The sequence below is a fragment of the Papaver somniferum genome, chromosome 2, assembly GCF_003573695.1.
Source record: "Papaver somniferum cultivar HN1 chromosome 2, ASM357369v1, whole genome shotgun sequence".
NCBI classification, from domain to species: domain Eukaryota; kingdom Viridiplantae; phylum Streptophyta; class Magnoliopsida; order Ranunculales; family Papaveraceae; genus Papaver; species Papaver somniferum.
Genome location: NC_039359.1, coordinates 65,134,818 through 65,151,546, shown reverse-complemented (window position 1 = coordinate 65,151,546; position 16,729 = coordinate 65,134,818). Strand labels below are relative to the sequence as shown.

The window sequence follows — 16,729 nt, the reverse complement described above, 5'->3', positions numbered from 1 at the left end:
CGGCGGAATTTATACCTCTTTCTAACTAATATTAGACTATTAACATTTCAAAATATTATTGACGAGCAATCTAGAAGTAGGATGAGTGCCAATCTTTAAGTGAGCTCCCTCCATTTTTTTTTGGGTTAGTCTGTTCAACATAGATTTTGGGAGAAGGTGGGTCTTGGAATAGATGCACATCGATGCTAACACTGATTGTATATAAGAACTTTCTTGCCGGGATCAAAGGAAAATATTTCTTCCTACCTACAAGCTTGAGTGAACTTATTAATAAGGAATTCATGAGAAAGATACAAAAATATTTTACCAGCCGATCCTGCCAAAATACTCATAACTTCTTCCCGACCAGCCACTCAGACTGGCACCGTCTCCAGAACCACCCTGCAAACCCAACTATGCAACCTTTACGACCGGGATTGAACTCATTTTTTCTTTCGATTTTGATTCGATTAGACAACACGGGAATCAAATTCCTAACTTATAATCTGGGAGTCCGATCCCAACCAACTGGGCTAAAGCGCGTGGTTTTGAATCCTTGACTTCCTTCTTACTGGATGGATGACGAACCACTGGGCTTTATGAACTTGGACCCGAGGGCGCAACTCCTGACTTCCCCCTTCTGGCTAAAACTGCTTTTCCTCTAACCATTATGGTGATCGGTGGCTTACCTCTTCTCCCTCTTTATCTGGCTGGTCTCTTCTGCGGCGTAGCTTGGCTCTTTTTCTTTTTTTTTTCCCTTGGAAGTATAAACAAACCCTTCAGGTCCGCCATTACCATAACCAGATCTAACAGTCTCCCAGTCTGAAAAAAAATTCTGTACTCATCTTCAAACACAGGATTAAAGGTTAGACCTTATCTTGTTTTGTTTTGATTTTGATATTGATTATTGTTTCTTGTTTTATTTATCAAAAGTATAGATCAAAATAGGGTTTTGGGTTTTATGTCATTGGTAAATTCAGTATTAGGTTGAAATAGATGCATTGAGATTCAAATTGGGTTTGGTGTTGATTTTGATTTGGGAATTGTTTTGGTTTATGGCATGTCACTTTGTTAATTGAGTTTGGTGTTCCAATGATAATTCTGAAATACGAAAACTGTTTGTCGTGCATGTATTAGTTTACTTCAGGGATTGAGTTTAATGTTCACAAATTTGGGTTTTATGTGATTGTTGGTTGCATAGATTATGCCATGGAAGTGTTTGACAAAATTTGGGTTGTATGTGAGGTTTTCGTAATTGTGTACATATAGTGAAAATGCACTAATTGAATCATTTTGGAAATACTTAGGGTAAGTGTGTTTAAATTCTAAACAGAACAGGCCGGAGAAGCGAAGAGAAAACAAGTTAAAAACAAAATTACAATTTAGTCTGTAGGATTTTTGGTGGGTTTTTGCTAATATTATGTTCTTTTTAATATGTATCTCTTGCGAAGTAGAAAGAACTCATTATCTTGAGGGATGAAACAATGTAAGTAGAGCAATATGTAGAGTTCACACTGGAATTATATAGGAGTTAGGCAATGTACTTAAAAGTAATGAATACTTCACTGTAGAGATTGCAAGTCTCTAGGTTGAAGGGTTTTGATGGGCTCGGATTTGATAACAGGGATAATTGAATTTTCTTAGTATAAAAAACTATTCACATGTCAGAATTTTATTAGCACGAGAATCAAATAAAATTTGTGATACATGTGTTGATCATATGAAGATGATAGCTTTTGGTGGATGCAGGTACCACTCGATATGGAAGAGCCACACACGTAGTGTTTGCCAACGTGCATGCACGTGCTCCCTACTTGTATTTGTAACTACTGCTATTATTATTCCAATTGATCCTTTTACCCTATTTTTCCAATAAACCAAACCTTTTTACCCTATTTTTCCAATAAATCCTTCAGATTTCCTTTTTCTAATCAGTAAACCGTAAAAGACATCGTGAAATTCTTTTCCTCCTGTCATCATTCTCCATGGAGTTGAGGTTTCATTCAGATGATAATGGATCTTCTTCGGGATTTCCTATTTCTTCAAACAATAACTTTTTTGCAGAACAAGGTATGAGCGAAACAAACCCCACTTATTCTAGCTTTTGATTTTTATTGCCTAATTTCGGGTTCTGTGTTTCAGGGGGTTATGGAATGAATGGGGCGAGAATCTCAGAACTAATGAGGAATCCAAATTCTGTAGAATTGTTTCATAGAGAAGTAGAGAAAAGACGAATTAGAGAAGAGATTATAGCAGCAGAAATCATAAGAAGGCAAACATTAGAAGCAGAAGTAAGAAGAGAATTAGCAATGGAGAGAGGGTTAGGGTTCCAACGAGATGAAGGGCTTTCTTTAGTGACAAATTCGTCCTGTTTGCCAATGTGGTCTGATCAAAAGAGCTCTTTGGTGCATCATATTAATCATAGTCCAGATGATTCTAGGGCTTTTGATGAAAGAGTATCTTTTTTGTCTGGACAACAAGTTGGAAGAATTGAAAATTCTCCTTTTCAGAGACATCCTGATGCAGCTAAGGTTACTGACATTAACAAAGGACCAGTTTTATTTATAGTAAGTGCTCGATTATCCCTTTGGTGCTTCATTTGGTTCTTTGAATTTCAGTATTTACTTGATGTTCTTAGTTGCTTAATTGATTTCATGAAAGAAAACCTTTTCAAGTTTTTTGTTGCTTTCTTGATAGTCCATTGGATGTTCTGCAATCTCAATTTTAGAGACAATTTCATATATGTTGGGAGCTTGCTGGAAAATACAGGGTTCGGTTGGGGGTGTCAAATCCCTTTAAGAGTCTCTAGGCGTATATCCTGCAGCTTATAAATTTCCTCCAGTACTATTTTCTGATCTTCTTTGGGTTGGAAAGAATCACATATAATCTTATTTTATTGTTACGGATCTAAGTGTATATCACCATTGTACTATTAATTAGTGGCGTAAAATTTCTGAGTTATACAAAGTTTGGGTACTAGAGTATAGAATTCACTCCCTCTTTTTTCATTAAGTGGATACTCAAAGTTCTGATCCTCTTTAACTAAAATCAGGCAACATATATGATGCGGCTCTAGAATTGAAGTGAAGGGGGTGCAAGTTCATATATAAAAGCCATAGAGCGATCTTTACCTTTCATAACATGATGATTATGAATATGTTTTTGTTTGCAGCCTAAGCCGACTCCAAGTGTTGCTGGGACTAAGAGGAAATTAGCCTCTGGTTTTCTAGGTAATTCAAAGAAGAAAATTCAGAAGGATTGGACTTGTGATCTCTGTGAGGTGAAAGTGACATGTGAACAAGGTCTGAACGACCATATCAAAGGAAAGAAACACAGATTAAAGGAGGCTGCAGTTAAAGCAAATGCTGCAGTAAGCAAGGACACTAGCAGCTCAGTCACATCAGAGAAGAAAAGTGATAACCCGGAGGCAGATGCCCAGCAAATCATATGCGGTCTGAAACCAGATGAGGAGAAAAAGGCACCGCAGGTTAAGAAGAAGGGTGAACAGGACGCGCATAAGACGGATGGTTTCAAGAAAAAATTTAAATATTGGTGCGAGTGCTGCCAGATAGGGTGCCATAGTCCCGCTGTTATGGCTGACCATGAGGGAGGCAAAAAACACCAGATTCGTCTTCGACTGCGAGATGGTGAGGATGTTCAAGCAGCCATTGTCGGCACTACCTCTGAGAATGCTAATGATGAGAAAACCATTAAGAATTCTGCTGGTAAGGAAGAAATGAAAGATGCAAGTGAGGGAATCATGAAAAATGTTAATGGGAAAACAGATGGGGAACAGGCTCAGGAGGAAGAGGAAGGTAAGGAAGAAATCGAGGATGCAAGTGACGGAACCATGGAAAATGTTAATGGGGAAACAGATGGAGAACAGGCTCGGGAGGAAGAGGAGAAGTCATGTGAAAGAAGAACGGAAATCCCATAGTTGCCATTTGTTGTCATAGTTAGTATATTCTAGGTGGTCAGAAATTATCTGAAAGAACTGCTAAAACTTGATTTTTTTTAACTGATTGAAGAAATGCTTGTATGCTGTTTTCTTAGGGAACTAATTACTGTAAGAGTTTTGGGGACTTGTGTTTTTTCACCAGTGTGGTATGAGTTATCAATCTATATTAGAGGTAAATGATTCCGGTAATGATCAGGCAATATCCTATCTTTCTCCTTGAAATATTGGAGATTAAAATTTGTTATAGGAGCTCATGAGTTGGATTAAGGTGTTTTTCATGCTAAAAAATTGGCTGTTTTTGTTGTCTAGTAGCTAAGCTTTTTAAAAGGCCATCTAGAACTGATCTACACGGTTGGTTTTTAGGCATTTCTTATTCGGTTGCAAGCATGTTCATTGGACTTGAAAACCATAACGCAAAAGGTTAAGCCGTTAAGGTGCCATGGACTACAACATTTTACTTGTGCGAACTATGGTTCTTTGGTATTTTGGAATGAATGCATGAGCCTGTTAATGTCATTTCTCCTTCTCAAATCCTTGCTATTTTTTTTTTGCTTCTCCGGTTTAGCTTTTTGTCCGACTCCTGTTCTATGTTTTTCTTTCCTTCTACTAATAAACTTTTTTTCCCCTGAAACCAATAAACTTCAGGAAAAAAAAAAAGAAAAAATGAAAACTTTAACTTAGTTGAGCTTAAACTACCGAAGTGGTCTGGTGGTTGGCATGCTATCCTGTAGTTGCCAAGAATCTACTCAAATTTAAGGAGTTTGGATATAATCTAAGGACTACTAGTTTAAGGTATCAAAAAAAACCAAACTACCGAAGTTAGTTGTGGTGAATCTCAGGTCTCGGATTATGATCCAGGGCCGTCTTTAACATAGGGCTTAAGGGTCTACCGGCCCAAACATCAGAGGGGTCCAACAGATTTTGTTCACTACCTATATGTATTTGCCCTCATCTGGAACCTAGTAATGATCGGGAATTTGAAGCACAAAAATAGGAAGCTCTCTTAAGCACAAATTTGAGTTTTTTTCCCCCTTCTGAATACACTCTTTGTTAAAAATATATAAGAAATAAGTAAGAGAAAATAGTATGCCTCTGTTGAGTACAATACTAGATTTTTTTTTTTATTCAAAATATCTTGAATATCTTGTATTCCTTTGCTCAATCTAGAATATCTTGTGGAAGATCATCAACATATTCAAAATCTATGCTATCAGTTCTGGCTTTCTTTACTACTTTATCTGCCAGACAGTTCTTAAGTTTATTAACTGCTTGACATGAGAAAAATACTTGACTCTGAAGAAGATATCTGATGTCAAGGATAGTTCCTTGATTCATCCAATGAACATAAGAGTTATGTTTTTTTTATTGACTTAACTAAAACTTCACGATCAGTCTCAAACACAACTTTGGTGTAGCCTCTAGCAATTGCCCATTCCACTGCCTGTTTCATGGTCAAACATTCTAGCTGCTCCACCTCCTGATCATGTATCATTCCTCTATTTAAGAAGCACCCTTTAGCACTATTAGTCCAGTGCCTCCTGTATTAGGTGTTTTAAGAAATGATGCATCAATGTTAATTGTAACATATTCTCTATCTGGTGGATCCCATTTCCTGCAATTGTAAATTGTCATTAGTGGCAACAACATTATTATTATTATTATTAGAACCACAATTATCTACCAAAGTAGCAATGTTACTCATGGATATCAATCTGTTTGGTTTGTGAAAAAGCGGGGGTCTAACAACCACACCCAATATTTCACTTAGCAATCTGTATGGACAAACTCCAATATACTTTCAAGAGAATCAACTAGACAGTCAGACTCAATCTTTAGAAAAGTATATTAAAGAGTTTATATCTCAATCTCTCAAGTCAATCCGCAATCAAACAAATAGGAATTTGCGAGCCCGATTGAATAAGAGAAACAAATTGGAAGGTATCACAAACCAATATCCAAGTGTCAATCAATTCAATCAACAACCCAAATGACGGATTCAAGAACTAATTGAACTTAACACACAACCTATGATATTTCAGTTATATAAACAAATATAATGCGAAAAAGAAATAACACAGACACCAGAAATTTTGTTAACGAGGAAACCGCAAATGCAGAAAAACCCCGGAACCTAGTCCAGCTTCGAACACCACATTGTATTAAGCCGCTACAGACACCAGCCTACTACCAATGAACTACCGACTGAAATGTAGTTGATCCATAATCAATCTCATACTGATCAAGGTACATTTGCGCTCCTTACGTCTCTGAACCCTAGCAAGATTCTACACGCTTGATTCCCTTAGATGATCTCACCCACAACTAAGAGTTGCTACGACCCGAAGTCGAAGACTTGATAAACAAATCTGTCTTACACAGATAAGTCTATTGATATAGATAAATCTGTCTCCCACAGAAATACCTATGAGTTTTGTTCCGTCTTTTGATAAATCAAGGTGCACAGGAACCAATTGATAAACTAGGCTTATATTCCCGAAGAACAACCTAGTATTATCAATCACCTCACAATAATCTTAATCGTATGGTAGCGAAACAAGATATTGTGGATTCATAAACGATGAAACGAAGATGTTTGTGACTACTTTTTATTTTGTCTATCAGAGATTAAATCTCGAGCAAATCTTAGAGAAGATAGTACTCAATACGATAAAAACCAGCAAGATCAGAACACGCAACTACAAAGAAAATAGTTGGGTCTGGCTTCACAATCCCAATGAATTCTTTAAGTCGTTAACCTACAGGGTGTTGGAAAAACCTAAGGTTAAAGGAGAATCGACTCTAGTCGCAACTAGCATCACACAGGAGGTTTGGCATCATTTCTAATGGAGTTAGCCTCTGGTTTTCTAGATAATTCAAAAAAGAAAATTCAGAAGGATTGGACTTGTGATCTCTGTGAGGTGAAAGTGACATGTGAACAAGGTCTGAACGACCATATCAAAGGCAAGAAACACAGATTGAAGGAGGCTGCAGTTAAAGCAAATTCAGCAGTAAGTAAGGACACTAGAAGCTCAGTCATATCAGAGAAGAAAAGTGATAACCGCCGGAGGTAGAAGCCCATCAGATTATATGCAGTCTGAAACCAAATAAGGAGAAAAAGGCACCGCAAGTTAAGAAGAAGGGTGAATCATCATGTCAAGACGTGCATAAGATGGATGGTTTCAAGAAAAAATTTAAATGTTGGTACGAGTGCTTCCAGATAGGGTGCCATAGCCCTGCTATTATGGCTGACCATGAGGGAGGAAAAAAAACAAAAAGCTATGTTCTGTGTCTAACTTGCAGGGCTGCTGACGGGAGAAGACGTCACATGATAGGTGACAATGAGGAGGATCATATCCTTATTAAATCAACGGAGGAAACAAAAGCTAGTTTAAACGAGGATGAATTAAAACGAGAAGAAGAATCAAGACATACGACTTGGGGTAGTTTGAATCCAGACATCTTGGAGCTGATTTCAAGTTATCTCCACTTACTGGATTATATACATTTTCGTGCAGTTTGTAGAGCCAATAGACTCGCAAATACAACAAAGATGAAACACACACAGCACACATCCTTACCTCCATGGCTAATTTTCCTCAAAGTAAACGATGGCGTCTTCAATTTAGCTGGACCCTTATCTAACGACAAGTTTTTCCTTCACCTGCCAAATATGTTGGTAGATGCCACGATTTGCTTCTCAAAGGGTGGTTGGCTACTAATGTCTAAAGGTGGTACAACCATATTCTTCTACAATCCTTTCACAAGAGCAATGATTCATCTTCCTGACTTACCTGATTACCCCGGTTATATTTGCTCCGGCATGTCCTTCTCCTCTTTACCCTCTTCAGACTGTATAGTTGTGGGGATCTTTGATGTTGACCGTGATCACAAGCAAGTCTGGCTCTTCTCCATAACGAGGGGAGATGATTCTTGGGCGTGCAGCAAAGTGGATAATACCACGGTCTTATTCCTTTCCGGGGAGATGAAAAGTGTTACTTTCGTGTCATGGAGGAATAATCCAGTGTTTTATAACGAGGTTTTCCATTTCTTAGACTTCAGAGGGAACTTAGGGTTCCTCGATACAGAACATAGAACACGGGGAGTTTTAGACGACCTGCATGGACCGTGCGATTCCATAAATCAGAGTTTTCTAGTAGAATGTGAAGGAAAGCTCTTAGCAGTGTTTTAAGCCAATTCAGGACTTGTGTTGAGGTTTTTAGACTAGATATGGATCAGATGCTTTGGGTTAAGGTTGAAAGCTTAGGGAAGTATATGTTGTTAATCAGCAATACCTCCGATTTCTCAGCAATCGCTCCGAATAGTCAGATGGAGAATAAAATATACAAGGTTCCATGGTGAAGAGATTGTGTATTCTTCGCCCGATACATGCAAGTATCACACTTTTGGAAGTCAACATTATTCTGGTACTGATTTCTACAATACCAAGGAGCAGATACACTGCAGTTGGATTGAACCAAACTGGTCTCAGACCACAGCTGAAGAACTTGACTGGAGTTTACCTGTAACCGAAGAAGAAGTTGAGGACTGAGGAGTGATCTCCATTATGGTCACAATACGACAATGATATTGTTTCATTACTATACTTTTTGTGATGACGAAAATTGGGTGGAGTGCCTTTCAAAGCCTGCAACATGGGAACAAAAATGCACGCTAGCTAGAAATGCTAATTATCATATTAATGAAATGGATGTAAACTTAAGCGGTGTGTGATCTTTAACCAAATGTAACACAACTATATAATAAATCAGCTAGCATTGCAACACACATTGACTTTCGATTCTAGTCGTAGATGTATATACACATATTTGTGATCATCACCTCGATCGATCAAGTGATAATTCATATTTATTCATCTTCTTTTGACGCATACAGGCATTCTTCTTTTCAATCTTGCTGTTGGGAAGTGGATAATTGCATCCTCCTCAGCCACCCAACTGTATGATTATACGAAAACCGTTTTCTCAATTAGCCTCATGAAAACTTCGAAAATTGAGCACACTTTTGAAATTCAATTAATTGAGCGCAATTATGTGCACATTAGGGGGAAAAATATTTTTCGACCTCTTCTAATTATTATTTTTTCCGAGTGTTGTTAAACGCATTTCAATATATCTAGGGAAATGCAAGTTTAGTTGGGCACGCATAACCAGGAAAGCAGTAAGGTACTATTAATCATGTGCAACACGTACTGTGTAAGGTGAGACAAAAGTTTTGGGTATTCCATACCTGAATTGAGTTATAAAATGATGGAGAAATATTGAAGTTTCAAGCCTTGCCAATTCAAGACCCGGACACAATCTTTGGCCACCACCAAAAGGAGTAAAATTACAAGTACCTATATTGTTGTCCTGCATTTGTCATTCCCAACCAAGTTGAAAACATATACTAATGAAATTTTTGGATCAACGAATCTAATTTTATAAGTTCACTTGGTTTACGAGAAGGTTTGGACAAAAATTACCTGCCATCTCCAGGGGTTAAATTGATGAGGTTGATCGTAATGTTTATCATCGAGATGGACCGATAAAATGTACGCAAACACACACCATCCTTCAGGAATCAAGTAACCTTTTATTTGCACATCTTTAGTGGCCTTACGCATGACTCCTCCTATAATGTTTCCTAACCTTAGTGCCTCTGTAATCACCTGTATCGTATTTGTGTATTTAGAATCTCAGTCTTTAAATACGCAGAGGATACGAAAAATAAGATTATTGGTGTAGGCTACTTTTGTATACGTAAAAATCTGTAACTTACATTTTGTGTAAATGGTAGAGACATATAGTCACTCCAACACAAAAATCCTCCCATCTCATCTTTGAGTATTTGCAACTTCATATTCTCCTCCTGAAATTTAAATCAGAAAAATACATCGGCCCAGTTGACAACATCAAACTCATAGAGCTGATACCGGGAAATGTATGTACATACGTACCAACATTTGTTCGAGAGCTCGAGGACACTCGCTAAGGAATTTCACGACCAATGTTATAAGGACGGGTACAGAATCTTCCGCCGGGATCATAAAATCAACCATATTGCTTGAAATGAAACCAGGTGTTAACTGTTTATTTGAGTCATTTAGTAACACATCGATAATGTCTTTTGGAATTTCGTTGCTGTTGTGTTTTTGCTTTTCTTGGATAATTTTCTCTATAACCTTCATCATTCTTTTCTTTGCCTGAAATGGTTAAAGATTAATAATTCAAAGTTTTCATAATTAAGTAAAATTTTCATTTTAACTTTAAGTAACATACATAATTACACGAAATTATGAAGGTAAATGATCACTTGCCTGTAATGATCGATATAATCTACTCCCAGGTATCTTTATTGGTAAAGATATAATCCCAGCATTAAATTCATGAAACTGTTGGTTTAAAAATTGCACTTCTTCCCCTGGGTCTAGACCAATCAATACTTTGACTAGTACTTTGAATGCAATCTGATCAAGAATTTTTTTACAAGTGGTAATTCTTAGAACCTAAATACTTCAAACTTGGTTTAAATTCAGCAGCAAATTAATCATAATTTTTGAAGAACCACATGTTGTTAGCTCCCCAGTTATTTTACTTCTTTACTGAAAGATATTAATTAATACTTCAAATCTTCTTTGACATAACTTAAATTTTATCTGTCTTTCTATACCTGTTGATAATATCAAATTCTCAATTATAAAACTTCATGTGGCTTTAAATTAATTGTGGAAGGCTAAAAATCATTACGAACGAACTGAGACTCATTTTTGACACGTAATCGTCGGATACAATGCCATGTCATTAGGAATTATTAAAGTGTTAGGCTCAATTTTATATTTTATGGGGTACTTCAATAAACAGATATGTTTTGTCACACACTGCATGTAAGTCAAAAGAGTTAGGTATCATGTAAACAACAACCAACTAAAGGTGTGATTGACTCATCTAAACTAACTTTGCTAATCACAGATAGAGGCAAAGAAAGAAAATCAAAACCAGGGAGCGAGAGACATACATTTTTGGAGACATCTTGAATGTAGATAAGCTGATCATCTTTCCAATGGTTCACAGTCTCGTGAACGTACTTTTGCATGTCTCGTGTAATTTGAGCCTTAAGTTGTGGACATTTAAGGAAAGCCCCAATAAGACCATGAAGTTTCTTGTGTAAATTTCCGTTAGTGACTAGAATTGATGACTCTCCCATTAACTCAGTGAGTGATCTTGGATAAGCTGGTATGAAAGTTTTCGAGTCGAGAACATGTTTATTTACTTCTGCATCAGTTGATACGATTGTTCGACTTCCAAATAGGTGTGATTTGAACACATTCCCGTACCTACACATAAAAATCCAATAACGCGACCCAGTGGTGAAACCAGGAATTCAAAATTCAATTGATATTTACATCAAATTATGTAACTATGCAAATCATAACCATATAACTAATTTCTTGTTTTGAGTCTTAGATATTAAATATATACGGTTAATTTTTTCCAAACATCTTAATAAAAATTAATTAATAAAATCAAAGTGCTAATTAAAACCATATTAGTACGAATTACTCATTCAGTTAATTTAACTTAATATAGGTATAATAATCCGGTCATCGGGTAATACTAGTAACAAGAAAAGCTTGGTAATCGATATCAATAAGTTGTAGTACTTACAGACAACGACGTTTATCCATGAATTTTTCCGGAGAACCGGAATAAGCACAGGAGATGAACTCTATAGTTTCGCCGATGAAAGGCCATCCTAGAGTACCTAAAGGAAGTTGTATTTCCGATGATGATGGTGATGGTCTAGTATTACCATTATTTTTTCTGAAGAACTTGGTACTATTAGTGCAAAGAAGAAAAGTAGCAATAGACAAGAAAACTGTTGCAGAGACAAGTAACCACAAACTTTCCATTTTTCTCTTGGATAGATGGTAATTTTCCACTACTAATCTTGGTTATGTTAAACTAGATGATTAAAGTATGCATGATTATTAGTAATATCTAAACATTATCATGAAGGATGGCTATATTTTATATTATTACTTTGGTTGTAATGAGTGTCGATAAGACAAATTAGATACGTATTTTTCAAGGTTCTTTTTGGCACACTCGCATCTACAAACTTCTTGTCCTGCATAACCAGGATTGATAAAGCAGGAGGTGGCAAATTAATTAAAACTGCCGGAAAGGGAAATATTAATAAAAGAGCAGAGGCAAGTGCCTTCACGGCTTTACTTGGAGGCAAAAACAGAAGCATTTATCTGTACCAGACTCTGCTCTAAATTATACTCCAACCAGTCGTACAAAACCTAGGGGATTTTTCTAAAATATAAAAAATTATGCAAGACTTATCTGGAGGCACCAGGTTGAATCTTATTGGCTGAGTAGATTTGCTCCATACAAATGATAATAAAAGATATGCTCTCATGGCAGGCACAATAAATACATTTATGGTGGTTGTGTTTTCTCTTAATTTCCAAGTGGATTTTTCGACATTCCTAAGCTTCAATTCTAAAGATCCCCAACTTCGAAAGAAAACCAAAACACAAGCAAATGGCATAGCTCAAATCCTGTACAGGTGACATTGGCACTGTCTATTTAAAACTACACCCCCGGTTCCAAAAAACAGCGGCAGTCCATTTTTGCAAAAGAAAATTTGTAGCTTCACGCTAGCATTACATCTTACAAAGTATACATTCGCTCATTCATCTCCAACAACCAACCAAAATTTTCAAGGCACAAATTTCGCAATCGTAGCTATCAAATGGGATACATCAAACTGGCATGCCTTGTAACTCCTCATGAGTTCTTTTGTGCAATAGTACTGCGGCAGATTCAGACATATTGATATTTTCATCATGTATTCACTTTTGACTTACTTCTAACGAGGGTCTATAAACATGAGACTGTGATTAGGGTGCTTTGGAATTTATAGTCAACTATTCCATCGTGAAATGTTTTGTTGCTGTTCAGTGTTCACTTACACTTGGAAGGAGACAGTATGCCTGGGGCTTGGACTGCAACAAGGAAACTATGTTGGTAGCCCCTAAATGGGCTTGTGAGAGAAAACAACCTTAGTTTCCTAAAAACCATTTTTCGGGACTACTCAAAAATGACGGGGGACTACTTTGTGATAGGAATGTCTATCCTATACTTATAAGGGGTGTCCTAAAGTGTGGAAATGACTAACCTATTCTTCACCTATATATACAACTACCTCCTCCGATCACCACCACCTATATATAATCATCTCCTCCCATCACCACCGCCACTCACCACCACCTACCACCACCGACCATCTCAAATCACCACCACCGCCACCTATATATATATAGCTTAATTAACATCATTAACAAAACAAAATCAAAATTAAAATTATAACAAACTCATTACTTTTCATTCGTTTTCCGTTGAAAAAATGAGAAGTAATCATCAAAATGAGTTGAAAATGGAAGTTACAGAGAAAAGTTCGGCTAGGAATTATGTGAAACAGTTTGTCAAACTAGCCGAAATCAGCTTTAATGGAGTTTTTTCTTTCAGAGAAAAGTTCGGTTTCCTCGCAATATTTTTTCCTTTTTCTCCTAGCCGAACTTTTAGTTCGGTTACGTCGCAATTTTTTTCACCTAACCGAACTAGTCTCTGAGAACATATATATATTGAGTTCGGTTTCGTCGATTTTTTTTCCCAGCCGAACATGTGGTTCGGTTACGTCGCAACTTTTTTTTCTGAAAGCAAAAACTCCATTAAAGCTGAGTTGGGATACCTGTGTTTTCAGAATTATTAGCCGAACTACACTTGCAGATGAGTTCGGCTACCTGTTCTTCAGATGTCCTAGTCGAACTCTATTTCCATGGTCGAAATCAGTTTATAAATTTTTCATTTTTTCGAAAGATTTTACCAATTCAAGCAACATTAACTAAATTTGAAGTATACCTAAGTACCCAAAACCCTCATTTCGAAATCAACCATCTTAATTAAAAAAAAAACCCTTCTTCTCAAAAATTATTCTTTTAAAAACACCCAATTAATTAATCTTAACTTCACTAATTAATCATTATACTAACACTAATTAATCATTACACTAAATAATTTAATTATCAAGGGCAAGTTTAGTATTTAAAAAAACTTAGATAAGGGGTGACTCATTATTACTTCTAATATCCACCCCAAAAAAATGGAGAGTAGTCCCCCACCATTTTTGAGTAGTCCCCAAAAAACGGTTCTTCTTTTTTCTTTGAGCAAAAAATAGAAAATGCGGCAAACCGAGAACCAAGCATGTGAGAAATGCAGAATGGGATTGTGTAGGGGAGAAATATCGCACAAGACAAATCCATAGCTTCGCTTCTGCTAAAACAACCGTGAGAACGAAGAAGAAGAGAATTAGGCGAAGGGTAATTACGTGATAGCAAAGAAGAAGTACGAAGAACAATCACACGATAAATACAACGCGACATTCACCAAAAGAAGCACGAAGCAACATCGCGATAGACATGGACAACTCTCAAAATACCGACGAATAAGACAAGCTGAAACAAGATCAGCTAACAGAGATTTTGCACGTGAACTTTGGTTGTCTTCTACTGATGTATTTCCCTATATAAGGATTCAAATGATAAAGAGAGAGAGATAGGTAGAGAAAGAATTCAGTAAAGTAGAGAACTAAGAAACACTTCTAGAGAAAAGCCATTAAAGTTCAATCTTAGCTTTCCTACCTCCATTATTGTACATCAAATATCTTTGTGATCATTGTAAGAACATCATATATCCAATACAAAGGTTTGAGAAGATCAAATTAGTGTCAAAGTGGTGTATAATATCATTAATGTTTGAGTTAGTTTCCATGACTTAGACTTTGTGTTATTATCATCTTAAGGGGTGTAGTTGTGGGATTTTCCGCAACTACATTTTGGTGCTAGAAACAGGGGGGGGGGGATTATCCTCAACTGCTAGTTAGTAGCTAGAAACCACCATTCTCTGGTAACAACTTGTTATTTCAAAAGAAATGCCATATTTGAAAATTATCACTACCATGAAGTTCCGATAAACACACTATCGTCTTGCTTGAAAAACCCCAGTCAAAGAGTCATTCACCTCTCAAAACCCTGACAAGAAAGCTTTGAAAAGTTCCTTTCATAAGATTTCCCCTAAGAAGCTGAAACATCCATCAAAGTCTCATCGAGTTTCTTTTAGTAACAAGAAATCTTGTTCACCAACATTTCTGATTATCAAAATGGTGCGAATCGTATCAAGAGGAGGGCACGTCATCGCCACACGAAGAAGTAACGGAGTGGCAAGCAGAAGAGGAACCAGAGGCGAAGCTGAAACTTCAGCTGCTGGAGAAAGACGAGGGTTAGAGCGACAGAATCGCAACCGCAATCTACTTTCTATCATAGAAACGGGTCAGCAGAACAACGATGCCATCACCCAAAATCCAGCGCAACAAATCAAACAACGAAGAGAGAATTTTCTACGAAGAGGGTGTTGTGCATACGACTGATACTGAGACTATGGAAGATGAAGAGTAGGAGACACAAGAAAGAGCTGAGAATCCTGGTGACGAGGACAACCTGACCATCCACCATTTAAGAGAGCGCCTTGCACAAGACAGGTGAATTGAAAGAGAACCGAGGCAGGGACTCGAGCAAAGTAGAGCAAGAGACGCAAAGTCGGCGGAAGAACGATCAAACTTGATGAGACAAAATGCCTTGTTAACGGAAGAAAATAACCGGCTAAATGAAAATATGTAAGCGCGAACCTATACCGGGGAAACAAAAACTCAGACAAGTAGGATCTCGTCAGGGAGGAGGAGAGGACACCGGAAGTACAAAACAACCATGCTGGGTACGAACGAGAAGTACGTGAAAGAGAACGCCAAAGAGAAAATGCACGCGACTTAGAAAGAAGGTTGCAGAAACGAAGAGAAAGCAGAAGGAATCGAGAAAGGAGAGAAAACCCAGAACGAGAAATGCAGAGATATGATGGTAGAAGGAGAAGTAGCTCGAAACGCGAAAGCCAGGGATGCAGAAAAGAAACCAGTTTGGAACGAGAAACCAGAGGGGACTTAGAAAGAAGCATGATAGAACAAAGAGCATTAGAGGCAGTCATGCAAAGGGAAAGAGAGCAGACTAACGCGAACCAAACTATACTACAACAACTTGAAGAACTTAAGGAGGCAATGGAAAACAATAACGAGCAAGGAGGAAAAACGAAGATGGCAGAATCCATAGAGGAAGCGGAGAGATCGCCATTCTCACAAGAAATATTACAAGCACTTATTCTCGCGAAATGTGCTCTGCCAACATTCTCCAGCATCTTTCATGGGACAGGGAATGCAGTACAACACATGAAAGCCTATAATCTCACGCTAATGCCATGGGCCCAGCATCAGGCGATGTTGTGCAAGTACTTTCCAGCCAGCCTGACTGGAGAAGCTTCATTATGGTTCGATAATTTGTGCGAAGGATCAGTGACTTCATTCACGCAATTGAAAACGCTGTTCTTGGGGAACTATATAATCAACAACCGAGCCAAAGTAGGGATTGAAAACGCGCCCAACTTGAAGAAAGCGTATGGAAAAAGTCTGCGAAGCCTGACCACACGATGGAGAACCATGTGTAGCGAATCAGCAGGAGAAGTGTCAGAGAGACATTTGATCCTCGCCTTCGTTAGTGCCTTATACCCAACTGATCTCTTGTACGTGGAAATATTCCAACATAAAAACAAAATTGATATGCAAGAACTAAGAGAGTACCAAGAAGAATTTATAGCGTTGGAAGAAAATAAGTGAGAAATGAAC

At 37.4% G+C, this 16,729-nt stretch overlaps 3 protein-coding genes across 5 annotated transcripts; 2 read left to right on the top strand and 1 right to left on the bottom strand.

The window, feature by feature from the left end:
- The first annotated feature begins 667 nt into the window (after nucleotides 1-667).
- On the top strand, nucleotides 668-4,114 carry LOC113347874. The gene is made up of 4 exons (XM_026591560.1): nucleotides 668-844; nucleotides 1,729-2,049; nucleotides 2,122-2,546; nucleotides 3,152-4,114. The coding sequence occupies exons 2-4, from the start codon at nucleotides 1,965-1,967 to the stop codon at nucleotides 3,914-3,916; spliced, it is 1,275 nt and encodes a 424-aa protein (XP_026447345.1). The 5' UTR covers nucleotides 668-844; nucleotides 1,729-1,964; the 3' UTR covers nucleotides 3,917-4,114.
- Nucleotides 4,115-8,609: 4,495 nt separating this feature from the next.
- LOC113347873 (3-epi-6-deoxocathasterone 23-monooxygenase-like) lies at nucleotides 8,610-11,929 on the bottom strand. Of its 3 annotated transcripts, none has more exons than XM_026591557.1 (8): nucleotides 11,602-11,929; nucleotides 10,952-11,270; nucleotides 10,254-10,403; nucleotides 9,894-10,139; nucleotides 9,716-9,805; nucleotides 9,420-9,605; nucleotides 9,185-9,306; nucleotides 8,610-8,892 (listed from the first exon to the last, which is right to left on the bottom strand). In XM_026591557.1, exons 1-8 carry the CDS (start codon nucleotides 11,844-11,846, stop codon nucleotides 8,808-8,810), a joined length of 1,443 nt encoding a protein of 480 aa, XP_026447342.1. In that variant the 5' UTR covers nucleotides 11,847-11,929; the 3' UTR covers nucleotides 8,610-8,807. The 3 variants fall into 3 exon arrangements, with proteins under 3 accessions (XP_026447342.1, XP_026447343.1, XP_026447344.1); XM_026591558.1 differs by having other exon boundaries at nucleotides 9,185-9,293; XM_026591559.1 differs by lacking the exon at nucleotides 10,254-10,403.
- A 3,969-nt stretch (nucleotides 11,930-15,898) lies between these two features.
- LOC113351247 lies at nucleotides 15,899-16,720 on the top strand. The gene has a single exon (XM_026595266.1). The coding sequence runs from the start codon at nucleotides 15,899-15,901 to the stop codon at nucleotides 16,718-16,720; it is 822 nt and encodes a 273-aa protein (XP_026451051.1).
- The last annotated feature ends 9 nt before the right edge of the window (nucleotides 16,721-16,729 follow it).